The sequence below is a fragment of the Odocoileus virginianus genome, chromosome 15 (genome assembly GCF_023699985.2).
Source record: "Odocoileus virginianus isolate 20LAN1187 ecotype Illinois chromosome 15, Ovbor_1.2, whole genome shotgun sequence".
Classification (NCBI taxonomy): domain Eukaryota; kingdom Metazoa; phylum Chordata; class Mammalia; order Artiodactyla; family Cervidae; genus Odocoileus; species Odocoileus virginianus.
In genome coordinates this window covers 65,256,192-65,276,229 of record NC_069688.1, presented here as the reverse complement: position 1 = coordinate 65,276,229, position 20,038 = coordinate 65,256,192, and the positions used below count along the sequence as shown (strand labels likewise).

General features: G+C 47.2%; 1 protein-coding gene across 10 annotated transcripts in view; it reads left to right on the top strand.

Annotated features, from left to right (window-relative positions):
* ENPP2 (ectonucleotide pyrophosphatase/phosphodiesterase 2) overlaps positions 1–20,038 on the top strand; it is a 131,612-nt gene that overhangs the window by 28,087 nt on the left and 83,487 nt on the right. For 5 of the 10 annotated variants that reach the window (XM_020872104.2, XM_020872106.2, XM_070477472.1 and 2 more), the window contains exon 2: positions 9,824–9,926. In XM_020872104.2, coding sequence (XP_020727763.1) covers positions 9,824–9,926 — 103 coding nt within the window. Of the gene's footprint in view, positions 1–9,391; positions 9,605–9,823; positions 9,927–20,038 lie in introns of those variants that run through there. The other 5 variants (XM_020872108.2, XM_020872105.2, XM_020872113.2 and 2 more) reach the window with 5 other exon arrangements.

Genomic DNA, 20,038 nt, shown 5'->3' with positions numbered 1-20,038 from the left:
CCAGGCAGGAACACTGGCGGGGTTGCCATGCCCTTCTCCAGGGGATCTTCCCAACCCAGGTCTCCCACACTGCAGGCCGATTCTTTACTGTCTCAGCCACGAGGGAAGCCGTTAGCCATCCTGGTGGGTGTGAAGTAGTACCTATTTCATTGTAGTTTTAATCTGCATTTCCCAAATGAATAGCGATAGCATCTTTTCATGTGCTTATTGACCGTTTATGTATTTTCTTTCTAGAAATGTCTATTCTACTCCTCTGAATAAGGGTTAAGTGTCTTCTTTTGCTCACCTCCAGGAGTTCTTTATATATTTGGATATTAGACTCTTGTAAGATATATAATTTGCATATTTTTTCCACCTTTTCATTTTCTTGCCATCTTGACAATAATATTTTCCAACCCATGAGCGTGATTGTTTTCCCATTTATTCAGGTCTTCTGTAATATATTTCAATTATGCTGTCTAGTTTTCAGTGTACAAGGCTCACACTTCCTCTGTTAAATTAATTATTAAGTATTTTAGACTTTTTGATACTGTTATAAAGGCAATTGCTTTCTTAGTTTCATTTTTGATTGTCCATTCTGAGTGTACAAAAATACCACTAATTTTTTTATCATGCCATATTCCTGAATTCATTTATTGTTGTTGTAGTTCTAACATTTTAAAAACAGATTAATTAGGATTTTCTATATAAAAGTTCACACCATTTGTGAATAGAGGAAGTTTTACTTGTTCCTTTCCAATTCAAATGTCTTTTATTTGTTTTTCTTGCCTAGTTGCTTCAGCTGGAAGTGCAGTGCTGAGCAAAACTGGTGGAGGAAGGCAGCCTTGTGTTGCCCCTGATAGGAGGAGAGAGTCCGTCTCTCACCGTTCAGTATGATGTTAGCTGTGAGTTTTTCGAAGAAATCTATTGTCAGGCAGAAGAAGTTTCTTTCTATTCCTAGTTTGCTGAAATGTCACTATTTGTCATCTGATTGAAGGGGAATCACAGAAGTAGCAGTTCTGTTTCCTCCCCAAGAGGGTCCCATTGTGCTCCGAGCATGTGATGGTGCCCTTCCCAGAGCAGATACAAACTTCCTTTTGGTTTGAGTTCAACAGCTTTCTTGAGTGGAAGCTCAAATTCTTGGGACTTTCCAGTTCAGATAGAAGGTCGCTGTCCCAGCTGAAACCTGCCTCTCCGGAGCCCTCTGCCGAGAACGCGCAGCCCGTTTCGTCTCAGGGCTGCAGCCAATGTGCAGAAAGTGGCTGGTAACATTTCCAGCTGAAACCCACACATCATCGCTCTACAAGTGAGGCGAATTCTCCTAGACCCTTTGCCACTATTAAGCACCTACTACGTGCTTAGTAGGCTTTGCTGCCTACTGTGATCATGGGAGTAGATGATGTTTATCCTGCGTATTTAATAAAGGTTTAGTATTTGTATATTTCCTGTGTTTGACTACTGAGCTACCTGTTTCACATGCATTATATCATTTGATCTTTGTATCAGTCCTGTGTGATAAGAACTATTATTACTTTTGTTACGAGAATTCTGAGTTTCAGAGCGGTTAAGAAAGGTCTCATGCTTGAAAGTGGCAGACCTAGGTTAGCCGGACTCCAGAATCCAGACTTGCAGTCTCTGTGCCAGGTTGTGTCTTTCCCCTGCTCTCTGGGAGTTTATATTCTTATTGCCGAGGCAAGAAATTCTGAAGTGAGGCAGGCGACACTTCAGGGACAAGCGGTGACTGTCTTGGGTAGAGTCTGAGCTTCTGGAGGATGGGCCACGGGTGCTGCAGTTGTGAGGGGCTTCCGGCGAGGGTGCTGGGCCTTGGAGAAGGCCACGGCTTGACGAAGCCTTGAGTGGTCACAGGGGGAGAGGGGCCGGGCTGAGAATCAGCATGAGGGGAAGCATGCGGACGAGCTTGGACTTTCTGGGGCCCGAGCCTGGCTGGAATGAGAGCTTCTGTCAGTCATCGGTGAAAGGTCTGGTCTGGGGGTGATTGGGTTGTGCTTTGGGGTATGTTTAGGTATGTGAATGGGCTTCGCTGATGGCTCAGGCAGTAAAGAATCCACCTGCACTGCAGGAGACCTGGGTTCGATCCCTGGAGAAGATTCCCTGGAGAAGGGATGGTTAGCCACTCCAGTATTCTTGCCTGGAGAATCCCGTGGACAGAGGAGCCTGGCAGGCTACAGCCCGTGAGGCTGCAAACAGTGGGATAGGACTGAATGATTAAGCACACACAGGTAGGTATATCAATTCTACAACAAAGCGTGGGGTTTAGAAAAGTATCTAAGTAGTGGAATTGATTTAGTTATTGATTGGTTTCTTTCATTTGTTTTTGTAAATTGCACTCCTTGAACTCCCATGTTTCTGAGAAAGTGCCATAGGCAGAAGGGAGGTGGTTGCTGAGATGGGATCCTGGCTTCCCAGTCCCACTAGAACAGCTCCAAATTTAAACGTTGGTATTCATTTTGAGATTTTATTTGAAAGTAAGGTATTGATGCTTAAAAAAAGGGTTTCAAACCACGGAGTTAGCCCAATAATCCTGCTTTACAGTTGAATAAACACAGGCTTAAAGGGACACAGCTAGTTAGTAAGAGAACAAGAATTCAAGTTCAAGTCCCAATTTCTTTATGCCAAGTCCTTCACTGGACAAACATTTATTGTCTGTCTATTGCACCCCAGGAAAGATGCAAGGCTCTGTGGAGTGCAGGGTGAGTGGGCAGTGTATCTGAAGTGACCCTGAAGGATGGGGATGCCTAAAAAGAGATTACAGATGCAATGGGAAGCCCTTGCTTTGCGTGGGAAGGGCAGAAGTCAGGGGAGCTTCACAGAAGAGTGACCCCTGACCTGCATCCTCATGGTACTGGAGTCAGCCAGGGAGGCCAGGTGCAGGAGCAACACGTGTTCTAGGCCAAAGCAACGATGTGTATCAAAGGACGAAGGTGTGAGAAAGCAGAGCCTCATCAGGGAAGAGCAGCTCGTTCCCTCATTAAGAAAACTTACCTTTTATTGAGCATTCCTCTGTGCCCGGCATTGTGCTAGGCAGTTTACATGGATTATTTCATGTAATGCTCTTAAGAGTCCCGTGAGCTGGATACAGATGAGAAAACTGAGTCAGAATGGAGAAGTAACTCGCCAAAGGGTCATGTAAGGTCTAACTGTTAGACAGTGGCAGGGCCAGGATCAGAATTTGGGGAGCTTAATTTTGGATTTGGAGCCCTGTGAGCCTCGCTAAGCAGTTTGGATTTTGTCCTCTAGGTCAGTGGGTCTCAAATTTGCAGCAGAATCACCTGATGGGCTTGTTAAAGACTCTGGGCTCTACTTTCCAGTTTCTGAAACCCAAGAATTTGCATTTCTAACAAGTTTCCAAGTGATTCTGACCCTTCTGGGGATCACACTTCGACTGGGAAGATTTTCAGTTTAGCGGGGAAATCATCACATTTGCCTATATTTTATGCACGGCTCTCTGGGTAAGAAATAGAAAATGAATTACAGATTGGATAAGAGAGACCTCAGTGGAATGGTGTTTGAAGGGGCAGACAGTGCAAATGGGAAGAACAGTTATTTTTTTGTTCTTAGCTTTTAATCATTATCTGATCAGTCCAACATTTACCTATCTGGATCTGATTCTGCTCCTTGCCTTGTCTCTTATACTAGAATAGTTATTTCTAACGTGTGTTCAGAAGACTGAAGATGAAGAGATTAATCTAAAAGTATTCATGCAGGAAGATAATCTAGGTATTCCCGGCACTCAGCAGTCTCTGATAAAGGATGGTAATAATTCTGATTAATGCCTAGGATCTGCAGACATGGTGTCTGATTCGAAGTAAGAGATGAAAGGACTGTGATGGAACAAAAGTGGTTTTAAGGTTTCCCTGAAAGGAGGCTGGAAAGGGGGGTGGCTGTGCTTTGGGTGTGTTGACTCGAGGCCTCGTGTGGCCTGGTGGAGAGATATCCCACCGTAGTGGAGAGGGGACCGGCCCGGCTCAGGAGGCCCAGTTTCCAGGCTGGGCCCAGCCCTTTATTCCACCACCGCGGGCTGTCATCTCTCCACCTTGGGCTGTCCTCTGTTGTTTGAGCTTCCATTTCTTCATCTACTGTGTTGGCCAAAAAATTCTTTTGGGTTTTTCCGTAAGGTGTTTTTGGCCAACCCAATACAAGTGGAGTTGATGGCTTCTCAGCCTGCTTATGTGAGACCGGAGGATAAAGGATGAGAGTTCTCAACCTTGTGTTGATACTTTTAGTTAAATAATTTTCTCCAATCATATAGTCACCCATCCGTGCTCAGGTGTTCACAGTTCACTTGGCAAAGTTGACTCAAACGACTTCCATTTGCCTGGATTTTTACATGCACGTTTCACAGTAGTTAAAAAAAAAAAAAAAAGACTTAAATTGTGTTTGAGTTTTACAATGTTTTATTATAAGCTATAGTTAGGAACAAAGCTGAGCTATTTCCTGGGGCTAATTCTTCTTAAACCTCAATTATGAATAAATATATTTTCAAGTGTTTCAAGTCTACTGTAAATTTACTTTAAATCAACTGCCTCGGAAGATTTTTAAAACTGCTGACACGTTTTAAAGCTATTAGTGAGATCCCTTATTTTAACTATTTAATCCTAGAGTGTTAGCAAATGGATGCATATTGCTACATCTTTCTTATAATCCAATGAAAACCTAAGAAGTGACCTGACTGGCCATCAGGACCATTAGCTATTCATTCACTCACGAGTCACAGTTAATGCCTCCCTGCCCGTCAGCCTCCACACCTGGAGCATGAAGGCCCTCCCCGGCTCGCCCAGTCCCCTGCCTCTCCACTTGGAGCACGAAGGGCCTCCCCGGCTCGCCCAGTTCCCTGCCTCTCCACTTGGAGCATGAAGAAGGCCCTCCCCGGCTCGCCCAGTCTCCTGCCTCCACCAGCACCATCGTTTCCCGACACCGCGCCTCACTCACTGGCTTTTGTCTGGATCGCTGCCGCTGTTTCCAAACTGATCTACTGTATCCATTTTGACTCCCTCCAACTCATATCCACACTATACAGAGGTTAAGGCTTCATATCTCATTAAGCTTCCACTGATTTAAGCCCTTTAAAGGCTTTCCAAAGCTTTTAGGACCAAGACGATACCGCCCTACATGACTGATGAGGCCCCGCGTGGACTGACCTCTACCAACCTCTCCCCTCTCGTTTCACTGCTGGCTCCCTTTTATCTCCCTGCACTGGTCGAATGGGCTGCCTTTGGCTGGAGGCATGCTGCCTCCAGGGTGTGTAGAGCCTTTGTGTATCCTGTTTGCTCTGCCCGAGAAGCCTTTCCTCCTCTTTCCTCTCTACTCCCCTCTACCCTCATATCACAGCTCAGCCGACACTTCACAAAGTCTTCTGCAGCCCTCACGACCACATCAAACCCGGGTCATGTGTTCTCATAGCATCACTGACACCTATACATCGACGCCTGCCACAGCTGCAATTTTCCGGTTATTTCTGTGTCCGTGTGAATCATATGGAGGCCAAGGGACTATGTTTGGTTTGGCTCCTTGTGTGGACCTGGTGCCCAGAAGAGTGCTTGGCACACAGTAGGAGCTAATGAACATCTGTGCCATGAATGCATGTTCTTAGAGAGTGTTCCGTTATAGGGGCTCATGCTTAGATCCCATTGAGAGTACATGTAATGCACAGATGTTTATGATATAAATGGAAGTCACTGAAAGAGGTGACAGTGTTGATTTCAGCTTTCAACTGTGTAATAACTAATAACGCAAGTCCTGTTGGCATTTGAAAAGGCATATGCCACTTCTCACTGGCGAAACCCCCAGGGACCATACATTACTCATAAAACGTTGCCCCTGTGGTTTAAACTCTTAAGTGGAGTCCACTTTATACCCAGGCAGTGCTGGATTGTGAGAGCAATTGAGCCTGCTTGGTTTTGTCTTAGCTGTCATGATTTTTTGCTCCATTTAGACCAGCAAATCCCTTCTGCAGAGCCTCTTGTCCGGTGTTTATTCTGAATTTTCTAATAGTTCTCAACCACAGCAGAACTGAAAAATAAGGCTTAACTCAAAGGAAGAATGCACGTGGTTCTGTTTTCTTAATTTCCTGGTGTTTGTGCTGCAGTGACTGCTTAAGTGTTGCCCCCGAAAATCAGGTGGTCAGTGACCGTCTGGTAGTCTTAGAAGTACTGTGGGAATGGAGTCACGTCAAGGCACCGTAACTGTAGTTGATTCTGCACAGTGAGAAGCTGGATATTGATAAAGTTTGAATCCGTTCATGAATGCTTCCTAATTACAGTAGGAGGCAAGAATGACAACCCTCAATTACAGATTTTTTCACATCTCACTGTTGACCTCAAACCCCTTTACCGTAATCAGGGCTTGGAAACAAGGACTCACAGAAGCATGCCCTGAAAAGATGGGCTGTGCATTTGTGTAAATGCAGCTACTGTATTACAATTAAGCGGTGCACACCCTGGCTGTGTCGTACCACCAGCAAAGTAAATAGAAGACTGTTTCACTGCTTACAGTTTGGAGCTGGAAGAAGTGGGGAAGAACCAGCATGGTTTGCCATTGGGGATGTAAACTTTAACGTCCAACTAGTAGTGGATGATATTAGTGATATATTAAGATTACATTGTTATTTAGGCCAGGCAAGTCAATATTCGGGACGTCGGTTAATTGATCAGAGTAACTTATTCTAATGCTCTATTCTTACATCGTTGGTGTCAGAACGTGGCCTTTCCATTGCCTCAGAGGAGCCTATTGTCTTAGATCTTGCCTGGCTCTAAACTTTCCCTTTCTTCTCCTCATCTCCTGGAGCTCATGGTTCGGAATCTTGGGGTTTAGACCATAAGTATCAACATTTTAAACAAGTTTCCAGGGTCATTCTTATGCCCAGTAAAGCTTGAGAATCACAGAATGATTTTTCAGGTCTGACACTGTTGTTAAGATCTGTTTGGGTTTTCCTCTGCCAGGGGGCAGTGTTCTCTGAAGTATGGCTGGATTAATAAACCAAGCCGAAAGTTAATTTTAGTCTTTCTCGTACACTTTCTTATTTACTGACCCAACCACGAGTGACCTTATGCCCAAATCTTCAATACCAGCACAGGTGAACTTTCTTGACTTAGTTCTGTTATAAAAGGTTTCAGACTCTATTTCAGTCATCTTAGTTGAATTTCTAGACATGCAGTATGCATTATCAGGTTTTTCAGTTTTCTCAATTTTAGATAATGAGGGCTAATTTTATTTTACGGTTGATTAGATGCCCGAGGAAGGGACTTGGGTCATCCCCCTGACAGGCAGTTTGTAATGATGTCTTTTAGTGAAACTCTGTGACAATGGTCGGGTGGTGTGTGTGTGTGTGAATGTGTTCTGTGCACAATGACCATAGGAGATAAAGTGCTTTGGCCGAATGGTTATCAGAAATAGAGGTTGAATTCAGTCCTCTTAGATAGTTGGTAACAAGTGCTGAACAGAAGTCAATTATGGATCAAGCTGGGCTTCCTGGTGGCTCAGTCAGTAAGGAATTTGCCTGCAATGTGGAAGACCCAGGTTCGACCGCTGGGTTGGGAAGACCCCCTGGAGAAAGGACTAGCTACCCACTCCAGTATTCTTGCCTGGAGAATTCCATGGACAGAGGAGCCTGGTGGGTTACAGTCCATGCAGTCTCAAAGAGGTGGACCCGACTAAGCAACTAGCACACACATTTCATTTCTCTGGCTGTTACACGTAAGACTTTCTCCCCCCGCACAGCTACTCTGCCTGTCCAAAAAGTGAATGGATAATGTTCAGCTTCTGAGTCTAATTATTCTCCAAGGGGAGCTTTCATTGTCCTCAAGCTGGGTTTCTACCATCAAATATCAGACGGATTCTGAAGCTGCTGAACTCCGATGAGGGCTGGCGAGGCTGGTGAGGAGGTTGAACGTTTGGACCACTGTGGCGAACAACGCAATCACAGGACTGCCTTGATACTTCCCTTTTAGCTTGATAGCTTCCTCTGTAAAAGCCTGCATCTTGAAACTGAACATAAAGAGTAGAAAAATCTTACGTGGGGTTAACATCTTTCATAAGCCTTGCTAAACACCCGACCCCAAATCATTTCAGTATGGCATGCAGACTGAAGCAAGAGACTTCTATAGAAAGATCCATCAGCCTGCCATCTCTGTAAGAGTGCAGAAGGAAAAGGATTTGAGAGAGGCAGCTGAAAGTTTGGCACTGTGTTTTCTTCTTCTCAATTAGCTGTTACTAAATTCTGGAATGTCTAATGAAACCCAGACCTACTGTGCGGCCCACCGTAAACAAGCTCTGGCTTTTGTGCTGTGGGGTTTTATTCGAGCAGAGCCCCTGCTTCCTCCGTCGCCGTTGCATAGAACGCGCCGTTTGTTTACATACACCCATATGCTCTGCGCAGCACCGTGCTCCCCGGGTCTGGCCAGAGAAAAGCCAGAGATAAGCTTTCCTCCCCGTTTGAATCCTGCAAGTGTACAGTATTTAAAGAACTTTCAGCTTTTGTGGGCTTGATTTCTTTGAGAAGTCTCCTGGTGGCTAGCTAGCTCAGTAGAAAGACTTTAAGCCTCACAATAGCATCAAAGGCACAGTGTTTGGTAGCTAGATGATAATTTATCTGGGGAAAAACCTAAGGAAACAGTTCTGTAGACCTGAATTCTTGCTGCCACCGAGATGTTCTTCCTCACGTCAGTCATGAGTCAAGCCTCCCCCCATCCCACCCTTGCTGCTCCCCAGTCCCTCTGAAACAAAGCGAAAAACCTATACCCAAAGCTGATGGTTTCTTCAGGAGGAAGAGGCAGGCAGACCTGAAGTCATTGTACTCCTCCTCACAAGGCAGGAGAACTCTGTGTGGCTTCATGGGCATTCCCAGGATTTTGATAAATGTTACTTCTCTGAACTCTAAGGACAACACGGGGAAGCAGAATGCTATCTCTTGTGTTTTGTTACAATCGTGGGAGGTTTCATGGTGAGAAATGTTTGAGGAGCCGGGAGTCGCTGAGAATGTGGCAGACCGGACAGGGTCATTTATACTGCCAGAAAAATAAAGAAACGGGCAAGACAGAGGGTTAGTAGGTTTAGAAATTATAAAACTTTCCTTGTTTTTTTAAAAACATCAAGTCGTGAGGTTGACTGCGTTGAATAACCACATTGTTAAACCTTAAAAGCTTAAAGCTGGTAGAAACCCTTTTGTGGCTCTGTTTCATTTTTATCGGATAAAATGCATTTGGTTTCTTTTTTTAAAAAACCATGTTTTCAGGAGGGAAGGAAAATGAACATGCAGGGTTATTGGCTGCAGCAACATAAGAAACCCTTATGTTACCAGAAGAAACCACATGAAAGTATCTGTGTGTCAGGGGAGGGACCGATCGGGGCGGGGGGTGGAGAGACCGAGAGTGATGTTTCAAGCTTCTTAGGCTCAGGGCTGCGATTTGCGAACAAACTGTGATGAAATCGAGCTTTGGACAAATCAGAGGAGCCTGTCAACCTCCCAGGTGGGATTACTTGTAGTTAATAGACTGGACTCAGAGCCCCAAAAAGCAGCGCATTCAGTGTGGGCAAACAGAACGCACTGCCACAGGCTTTCCAAGAACCCCCTGCCATGGCCAGGAGAAGCTCATGCCAGCTCTATCAGGTAGGAGAAGGCGAGAATGACAGGGGGAAGCCTTGACCTTCAGAGTTGCTTGCTGATTTTGAATTTTCTTTTTGCTTTTAAAATGAAGACAGCACTGCAGGGTGCATTTGGGAAGCTGCAGGGTTGGATGGTGATGCTGAAGTCATTTGCACTGCCTCTGTGGAATCTGATTTAGGCTTGTCTGGCTGCACTGACAGTTCGATCTCTTTCTTCTCTTAGGTAATATCTTTGTTCACTTTTGCTGTTGGTGTCAATATCTGCTTAGGATTCACAGCAAATCGAATTAAGAGGGCAGAAGGATGGGATGAAGGTCCTCCTACAGGTATGTGTAGCAGCTGTGCCCATTTCCAATGCTTTTAAAATATTGAAAGTGACCAATGTCCACTTGTTAAAAAATGCACCTTTAATCTTGCAGTGTAACTAATTCATGCCATCTCTGGAATAAAATCACTCTCTGTCCAGTTCAGATGGGGGAACGTGGTTTAGTAAGAGAACATTTTATGAACTCTTCCTGCTGCTTCACCGACTGTTTAAATCTCTGTCCTCTGAATTCATAAATGCTAAGATAACATTAAAGCTCTTATGAACGGACAAGCCTGAAAAAGAAGTGGTGAGAACAGGTGCTGACTTGATAGTAAAGATATTGTGAGTGTAATTTGTTGTCATATGATAGGAGATCTAGTATATGTGTCCAGAAAGTTCTGACCTTGAGAAAAAGAGGGATGGAAGGAAAAAAAAAAAAAGACAGGGAACTGTTTTTATGAAAGTTCAGGACTATGAGGTTAAGTTTTAACCTAAAACAGGAAAAATATGAGAGGAGGTGCTTAGAAGAGCTTATGGGATTGACTTCTCCCTGATTTTCCTTTTGGCCCAAGGAGAGGTAAGTTTTCAGTGTGTGTCATGACTTAACTAACAGAACTGAAGTGAAAGAGTTTCCTTTTACAATATACACTCTGCCATAAGCAGTATGGGAATTCTTATAAAGGAGCTCCTTGTGCAGATCCAGGAGGCTTAACTGACCAGGTCTTAAGTAATGAGTTGGTTAATTTCCTGGAAATTGGAGCTGCTGATGGTTTTATAAAGAAAAATTACATATTAAGTAACGGGTACTCTAGGGGGCAATCTTTTCTTGACTTTTCCTGACATCTCAGGATGTTTGTTGGCCTTCCTGTGCATTTTGTATTTCTCTGCACTGGATTTCTTGACCTGACTCATAAAAGACTGTCACCTGTCTCTTTTTAGTCAGCACGAGCATTTCTTAGCCAAGTTATGATCCACGCACTGATGGAATCCTGAACCTTCCTTATTTCAAGCAAGTGACTTTTGAGTAAGGGCAAAAGAATTATATCAGAAATGGTTTAGTGAATCCAAGTGGAAGGTGCTTGGGGTGAAAAGTGAGAAAATAGATCACAAAGATTGCACTCCCAGGGAAGCAGTGGACAAAGTGAGCTGTCTTCTGTTGGGGAAGGGGAGGAAAGTGGATCCCTGGGCTGGAGGATCCTATTTTTGTTGATAACGAACGGTTGCTCCAGACAAGTGTAACTCCTGTCTATAACTGCTCGGACTGAAGAGGGAGGATCAGGCCTTTAGTTTGGCAAGCTTGAGAGCCCACTGCTGGCTCTTTCCAGTGGACCCTCAAAGGAACTTTTTTCCTTCTTTGTATTAATATATTACTTTGGCTAAAACTGATATTAAAAGCGACTGCTCTGATGAATGTTGTAAAATCAAGTCGCTCATTATTTTCAAAGTTGACTTTTTCTTTTGAAAATGGTCATGAAAGCCCTAGATTGGCACCCTGGATCCGTCTCACTTGCCAGGTGATCTTGGGGAAGTCACCTGTGAGTTCCATTTCCTTGGCTGTACAATGGAGAACAGGCCTAGGTGATTTCCAGCTTTCCTTCTGGATTAAAGAAGAAAAACATGATTCTGTCTGTTCTGTTCCATTGCCTTTTGAATGTGTGTACTCTCTGCAGGAGAACTTGAAAAATATAGACCAGATTTACTAATCCTCAAATATATTTTGTGTATAATAAATAATTTCCATGCATTATTAAAAACAATTATAAGAATTAATGAATCGATGCTACTTCTGGAAAAATAATATAATCTAAATTATCATCTATAAATCCAATATATTTCAGAATATTTGCTTCTTGAATTATTGAATCAAATCATTGATTATTCTTGGCCTTATGGTATCTTCTAAAATAATTTATTAGTGAAAATTCTACTGCTAGGAAGTCTTAGTCTCGAGATTCATGTAAGTCTGAGTTTGGGGATGTTGGTATGCCTGACACTTTTTATTTTGAATTTCTGTTGATACAGCTTACTGCTGTTGAGGCACTGTAATTGATTTCTCCTGAAGGAAGACCATGATGTACTTGGAAAGTGAGTGAAAGTGTAGTGTGGAGAGTTTAAGCATTTTCATCTTTCTAAATGTTGTGTGTGTCTGAAATGACACACACAGTTGGTGATTCTGCCCGCAAAGCGGAAAACCCTGGGTGAGCTGTTACATGCATTTTAGAGAAGATGCTAGGAGGAGAGGCTGCCATGCTTGCTGTCAGCGACACTTCCATGTTCCAGAGTGTTCCTGAGAAGCTCAGTCTTTGAGATTGTCCCACCAAGTGGAAGGAACACAGAGGATATTGACGAATAGCCAGCTTCACACTGACCGGGGCAGTCGGCTTCTTGTTTAGGAAACGTCGTACCTCAGAGGCCTCAGCTGTAGCTGAGAAGGTTCTCCACACATGCCGGCTCTTGCTGCTGGACTGTGGTGGGTGTTAGTTAGTTCAGGGCTGTGGCCGTGCAAACTATTATAACTAATTAGCTGGCACATGTGGTAGCCGGATTTTTTGTTAGGATGTGGTGATCTATCGGAAGTCATGGTAAAATAAGATTTCTTCTTTCAGATCATAGATTTATTAGAGGATATGAAATGAGCAGAACTAATTACAAGTCTGCTGGGTAAACATCATGGACCATCAGGTACATGAGATGGCTGGAATAAATTTGCAAAGAGAATGTCAAGAATACATGTGAGTCAGTTTGACATTCTTGTCCTATGCATCTGACGTAGCCAGCTTGATTTACCTCCAAAGTTGAAAGAATTTATGTGTGTACAGGTATGTGACACGTAATGTGCTCATGTGTGTGTTTCTGTGTGATGGTGGAAGCTATTTCACTGGAGTTGGTGACGGATACTCTTCCAGTCTCTGGATGGAAATGGGATATCCTTTGAGAGAAGCAACTTCATACGTGAAAAACAGAGGGAAATGGGTAAGCTTGTCAATAACTGGCTAACAGAGACTTGAAAGCTTAGTTCAAGTCATCATCATCTCAAGCCAACTCCTCTGGCTTGAGAGATTAAAAGTACGTGAGTGCAAGTGAAATTTCATGGGGAAATGTGAAGAGTGTCGCTGACAATTTACAAGTAAAGCTTTGCTTTGTGAATCCTGGAGAAAACAGATAATGGTGACTGGAGTGAGAAGGTTCACATTCACTTGGTAGCTTTGGGCGTCTCATCCTACGATCCAAAGGCACTTAAATGACAAGGCAATAGCTTGGAGGGACTGTAAAGCTGACAGGTGACTGTCATCAGCCATTGCTCTGCAGGGAAAATTAAAAGGACTATCATGTCCTGGGACTTTATATTAAATCTAATGTTGAGACCAGAAAGCGTTTAAGTCAGTGGAACACAATAATCTGAATTAGCGTTTAAAGAAGGGCATGGATTTTTCAGTTCTTTGTTATATGGCACTTAGGTGCAGTGATTTTTCATGTTATCTTCAGTTCAGTTCAGTTTCAGTTCAGTCGCTCAGTCGTGTGGAACTATATACAAATGCTCTATAGTGACCTTCATGGGAAGAAAAGCCAAAAAAGAGGGGATATATGAAAACATATAGCTGATTCAGTGTGGCAGCCTCGGGGAGAATGGATACATGTACATGTGTGGCTGAAGCCGCTGGCTGCCCACCGGAAACTATCACAACCTTTTCTTGGGAGGGGGTGCAGAGAGTCGAGTTCCATGTTTATTGTTGTACATATATATATATATATTTCCTGTCTATACACAAATACTTTTCTTTCTCGGAAGTATTAAAAAATTGATTAATCTTCAGTCTACAAAAAATACCTACTCTGCATGATAGAAAAATCTCTCCTACAAGTTTAAACTGATTTATACCCAAAGCTTTCCCCAAAACGTCTCAAATTCCTGGTGGCTCAGACAGTCAAGAATCCGCCTGTAATGCAGGAGACCCGGGTTCCATCCCTGGGTCTGGAAGATCCCCTGGAGGAGGGCCTGGCAACCCACTCCAGTGTTCTTGCCTGGAGAGTCCCATGGACAGAGGAGCCTGGCCGGCTACAGTCCGCGGGGCCACAAAGAGTCTGACACGACTAAGCGACTCTCACTTTCCCCAAAATATACAACGCGAAGCAGCATACTGAATCTTAGTGTAGAAGGTGGGCCGTGCGGAGTGTGGAGGGGCACAGGGCCACACGTGCTCACACGCTCGGCAGTGGCCTGCGCGCGGGGCTCTGGCCCACCTGGGAGCCCGCGGAGGCTCCTGGCCGGCCCCGTGCTCGGGGGGCAGGCCCGGCTGTCCTGTATCACAGCGCGGTTAACTGGCTGCGCCCCACTACTAACAGAGCGCTTTAAAAGAAACAGCTTTGCGGACAGCAGAAACTCGACACAGCGCTGTGAAGCAGCGATGTGCGCGTGCCCGGTCGTGTCTGGCTCTTTGCGACCCCGTGGACTGTGCCTCACCAGACTCCTCCGCCCATGGCATTGTCCAGGCAAGAATACTGGAGCAGGTTGCCATTTCCTACCCAAGGGACCTTCCCGGCCCGGGGATCTAACTCGCGGTTCTTGCATTTCCTGCGTTGGCAGGTGCGTTTTTTACCGCTGAGCCATCTGGGAAGCCATTAACTTTAAAAAGGGAAAGGACTGAATTCAGACTAGACTTTTATTGTGAACCTAATAAAACTTGTTCCATTTCTCTGGAACAGCATAGTAAATAGTAGGCAAAAACCTGGTAAGCAAAAAAATGTCCAAATGATAAGCACACACTGTAATAGTTAACTTTTAAAATAACTTCTTAAAAATGGATATTTTGCAGATTGTCTTTTAAAAAATCAGTTTAGTTTATATTCCAAATGATTTTTATGCATTGCTTATCATAATCGCATGCTATAGAAAGGGGTGTTAACTATTCTTTAATTTTCAAATTTCGTAAAAATTAAAGACTAAAATTGACAAGCCAAAAAAAAAAAAAAACTATACAGAATCTTCTATCTTGTTGCATTAACCAGAAATCTCTATCTTTAATAAAGTTCAACATAGCTTATATCTTCCAAAATCATGTCTTAAAAAGAACATCTAAAATGCAGAGCTTATGTGCATAATTTGAAAAATCTTTTGTTAATGAAAATTATATTGTAGTTATGATCAGATGATCTAAAATTGTACCTAGGCCTTTGCTAGCTTAAGTGAGGCCTAGGGTTCTTTTTTTAAAAACAACTTTTAATTTTGTGTTGGCGTGTAAAAGTATTGTGATACTTTCAGGTGGACGGCAAAGATGTACATGTATCCCTTCTCCCCCAAAGTCCCCTCCCATCCAGGCTGCCACATAACACGGAGCAGGGCTCCCTGTGCTGCTCAGTGGAGCGCTACACAAGAGAAATTAAACTCTTAAATTTTATTCAAATCATCTAGAAATCCGTTTTCTTGTAGTTTACGGGGTCTCTCTACACAAGGACGTGGCATTTAAAAACACACTGGAAGTACAGGGTTCTGAGGGCTTCCCCGGTGGCTCAGATGGTGGAGAATCCACCTGCAGTGCGGGAGATCCGGGTTCAACCCCTGGGTCAGGAAGATCCCCTGGAGGAAGGCATGGCACCCCACTCCAGGATTTGTGCCTGGGGAGGCCCTGGGACAGAGGAGCCTGGTGGACTGTCTTCCATGGGGTCGCAAAGAGTCAGACACGACTCAGCGACTTTCTCTTTCACCAGAGTTATGATCTCCCAACCAAGAAAATGAGGGTAACATTACCTCTTTGCCTGAAAAGATTCTTGAAAACAAACGTGCCATACTAAGACTGAGGAGACTATGAGATGTTGAGTGTATAGTGATACACTTCATTTATCTCCAAATTTGTTTGAAGGCCAGGGTCTCCATTTTTACCTTGTCAAATTGACAGTATCTGCTATATAAAATGCCATTTCATTGTTTGGTAGCAGACTTATACTACTGACTATGATAATACATGTTATTTGAGTGATTTACAAGTGAAATTAGACTCAACTTTCATTCAAATCATCTAGAAACCTGTTTTCTTGTAGTTGATGGGGTCTTGCTACATGAGGATGTTGTATTTAAAAGCATATTGAAAGTACAGGAGTTTGGAGACTTCCCAAGTGGACCTGTTAATTTAAAAAATCGTCTACAAAATCTGGTTCAGAAGCTGTGAAGAAGAGGAGAGCATATGATGCTGAAATAACGGGTATTTATAGAAAGTGATGGATTTAGGAAGCGGAGATACTGACACACAGACCTGTATTAAGTGCTGCTTTCGAAGAGACGAGGTCAAGAGTATCAAGGAAAAATGGCAACTAAAGTGCAAGAAAGTAGGACCAGAAAGAACACATCATATACTCCAAAAGAGGCATAGACAGGACTTCACTCTTGAGTTGGCTGGCATCTTGATTGTCATCCACGTTGTCCGCCTTTTTTCCTCGTCTTTTATGCTTCAGACAAGGCAGGCAGACGCCAGAGAACCAGATCTCTTTCAGTGCTCTTGAAAAGGAGGTGGCATACTCACAGTCTCTTTCATTTCAAGACTTGCCTCTCACGTTCAGGGAATCCTCAGGCTGAGAACATGGAAAAGGGGAGGCGTAGAGAGCGGGTCACAGCACAGACTCTGAGTGCAGGACCAGACAGAGCTTACAAGAAGCGTCCGGCTTTAGGCTGGGCTAAGCATTTTCAAACTCAAACACAGCTTCCCTCACTGGCCATCGTCCAAATCTGAAAATTTCCATTCTGCAGGGAGATTTGGCGGGAAGTGTGATTGGGAGTCCAGGATGAAATAATGTTTAGGTCACAGCTCTTGTCATGAATTAGGTTTTTTCAAATAGTCAAATTAAACTATCAATAATTTTTTTTTCTGTGCATAAATGGCACCAGAATTCCACAGTGCTACCTCTGTGTAGGTATGGTAAGACGGAATGTTTTAGAAAGAAGGTTTACTTAGCTAAGTAAAAAAAATTTCACTTGTTTCTCTCAGAATTATGAGTCTGAATGCGATAGATCCAATTTTACATTGGTGGGTTTTTTAAATCATGAAATTGCGTTTCTGGGAAAAGTAAGGAACTTACAGCATTGCTTTTATGCACATCACATATACACATATTTTAAAATTTAAAGTCTCTAAAGAAAACTTTGTCTTTGTAGACCTGTGACATTTATTTTATAAGATTCTGGAACTGACTTGTTCCTTTGAAGTGAAACAATATCATTTAAATACGTAATTCAAAAGGCAGAATAGCATTTGAATCTCATAAAAGTGCTGGCAAGTGCCTCATGAAGTTTCAAACCCCCATCACACTTAGGACAGATTTCTTTTTAATTTATTTTTAATTGGAGAATAATTGCTTTCCGGTGTCATGCTGCCTTCTGCCTCACAGCAGTGTGAACCGTCCCCGAGTGTCCACAGGCCCCACCGGCGTGCATCTTCCCCCTTCCCCCATCAGTGTGAACCGTCCCCGAGTGTCCACAGGCCCCACCGGCGTGCACCTTCCCCCTTCCCCCATCAGTGTGAACCGTCCCCGAGTGTCCACAGGCCCTGCCCGCGTGCATTTTCCCCCTTCCCCCATCAGTGTGAACCGTCCCCGAGTGTCCACAGGCCCTGCCCGCGTGCACCTCCCCCATTCCCCCATCAGTGTGAACCGTCCACGAGTGTCTGCAGGCGCTGCCTGCGTGCACCTCCCCCCTTCCCCCATCAGTGTGAACCGTCCCCGAGTGTCCACAGGCCCCGCCCGCATGCACCTCCCCACCCCCCCCCAACCCCCCCCCCCGCCACAGCAGTGTGAACCGTCCCCGAGTGTCTGCAGGCGCGGCCCACGTGCACCCCCTTCCCATCAGTGTGAACCATCCCGAGTGTCTGCAGGCGCGGCCCGCGTGCACCTCCCCTCTTCCCCCAGCAGTGTGAACTGTCCCTCAGTGTCTGCAGGCGCGGCCCACATGCACCTCCCCCCCATCAGTGTGAACCGTCCCCAAGTGTCTGCAGGCGCTGCCCGCGTGCACCCCCCCATCAGTGTGAACCGTCCCCGAGTGTCTGCAGGCGCGGCCCGCGTGCACCTACCCCCCCATCAGTGTGAACCGTCCCCGAGTGTCTGCAGGCGCGGCCCGCGTGCACCCCTCCCATCAGTGTGAACCGTCCCCGAGTGTCTGCAGGCGCGGCCCGCGTGCACCTACCCCCCCATCAGTGTGAACCGTCCCCGAGTGTCTGCAGGCGCGGCCCGCGTGCACCCCTCCCATCAGTGTGAACCGTCCCCGAGTGTCTGCAGGCGCGGCCCGCGTGCACCTCCCCACTTCCCCCATCAGTGTGAACCGTCCCCGAGTGTCTGCAGGCGCGGCCCGCGTGCACCTCCCCACTTCCCCCATCAGTGTGAACCGTCCCCGAGTGTCTGCAGGCGCGGCCCGCGTGCACCTCCCCACTTCCCCCATCAGTGTGAACCGTCCCCGAGTGTCTGCAGGCGCGGCCCGCGTGCACCTTCCCCACTTCCCCCAGCAGTGTGAACCGTCCCCGAGTGTCTGCAGGCGCGGCCCGCGTGCACCGACCCCCCCCACCCCCATCAGTGTGAACCGGCCCTCAGTGTCCGCAGGCGCGGCCCGCGTGCACCCCCCATCAGTGTGAACCGTCCCCGAGTGTCTGCAGGCGCAGCCCGTGTGCACCTACCCCCCCATCAGTGTGAACCGTCCCCGAGTGTCTGCAGGCGCAGCCCGCGTGCACCTACCCCCCCCATCAGTGTGAACCGTCCCCGAGTGTCTGCAGGCGCGGCCCGCGTGCACCTACCCCCCAACCCCCATCAGTGTGAACCGGCCCTCAGTGTCCGCAGGCGCGGCCCGCGCGCACCCCCCATCAGTGTGAACCGTCCCTGAGTGTCTGCAGGCGCAGCCCGCGTGCACCTACCCCCCCCATCAGTGTGAACCGTCCCCGAGTGTCTGCAGGCGCAGCCCGCGTGCACCTACCCCCCCCCATCAGTGTGAACCGTCCCCGAGTGTCTGCAGGCGCGGCCCGCGTGCACCTACCCCCCAACCCCCATCAGTGTGAACCGGCCCTCAGTGTCCGCAGGCGCGGCCCGCGTGCACCCCCCCATCAGTGTGAACCGTCCCCGAGTGTCTGCAGGCGCGGCCCGCGTGCACCTACCCCCCCCCCCCCCATCAGTGTGAACCGGCCCTCAGTGTCCGCAGGCGCAGCCCGCGTGCACCTACCCCCCCCCATCAGTGTGAACCGTCCCTGAGTGTCTGCAGGCGCAGCCCGCGTGCACCTACCCCCCCCATCAGTGTGAACCGTCCCCGAGTGTCTGCAGGCGCGGCCCGCGTGCACCCCCCCCATCAGTGTGAACCGTCCCCGAGTGTCTGCAGGCGCGGCCCGCGTGCACCTACCCCCCAACCCCCATCAGTGTGAACCGGCCCTCAGTGTCCGCAGGCGCGGCCCGCGTGCACCCCCCCATCAGTGTGAACCATCCCCGAGTGTCTGCAGGCGCAGCCCGCGTGCACCTACCCCCCCCACCCCCATCAGTGTGAACCGGCCCTCAGTGTCCGCAGGCGCGGCCCGCGTGCACCTCCCCCCTTCCCCCATCAGTGTGAACCGTCCCCGAGTGTCTGCAGGCGCGGCCAGCGTGCACCTACCCCCCCCCATCAGTGTGAACCCTCCCTGAGTGTCTGCAGGCGCAGCCCGCGTGCACCTACCCCCCCCCATCAGTGTGAACCGTCCCCGAGTGTCTGCAGGCGCGGCCCGCGTGCACCCCCCCCATCAGTGTGAACCGTCCCCGAGTGTCTGCAGGCGCGGCCCGCGTGCACCTCCCCCCTTCCCCCATCAGTGTGAACCGTCCCCGAGTGTCTGCAGGCGCGGCCCGCGGGCACCTCCCCCCTTCCCCCATCAGTGTGAACCGTCCCCGAGTGTCTGCAGGCGCGGCCCGCGTGCACCTACCCCCCCCCCATCAGTGTGAACCGTCCCCGAGTGTCTGCAGGCGCGGCCCGCGTGCACCCCCCCATCAGTGTGAACCGTCCCCGAGTGTCTGCAGGCGCGGCCCGCGTGCACCTACCCCCCCCCCCCCCATCAGTGTGAACCGGCCCTGAGTGCCCGCAGGCCCCGTCCTCGCGGACCGCGGTCTCCGCCCCCACCCCCCTCCGCGTTGCACCCCCTGGGGGGT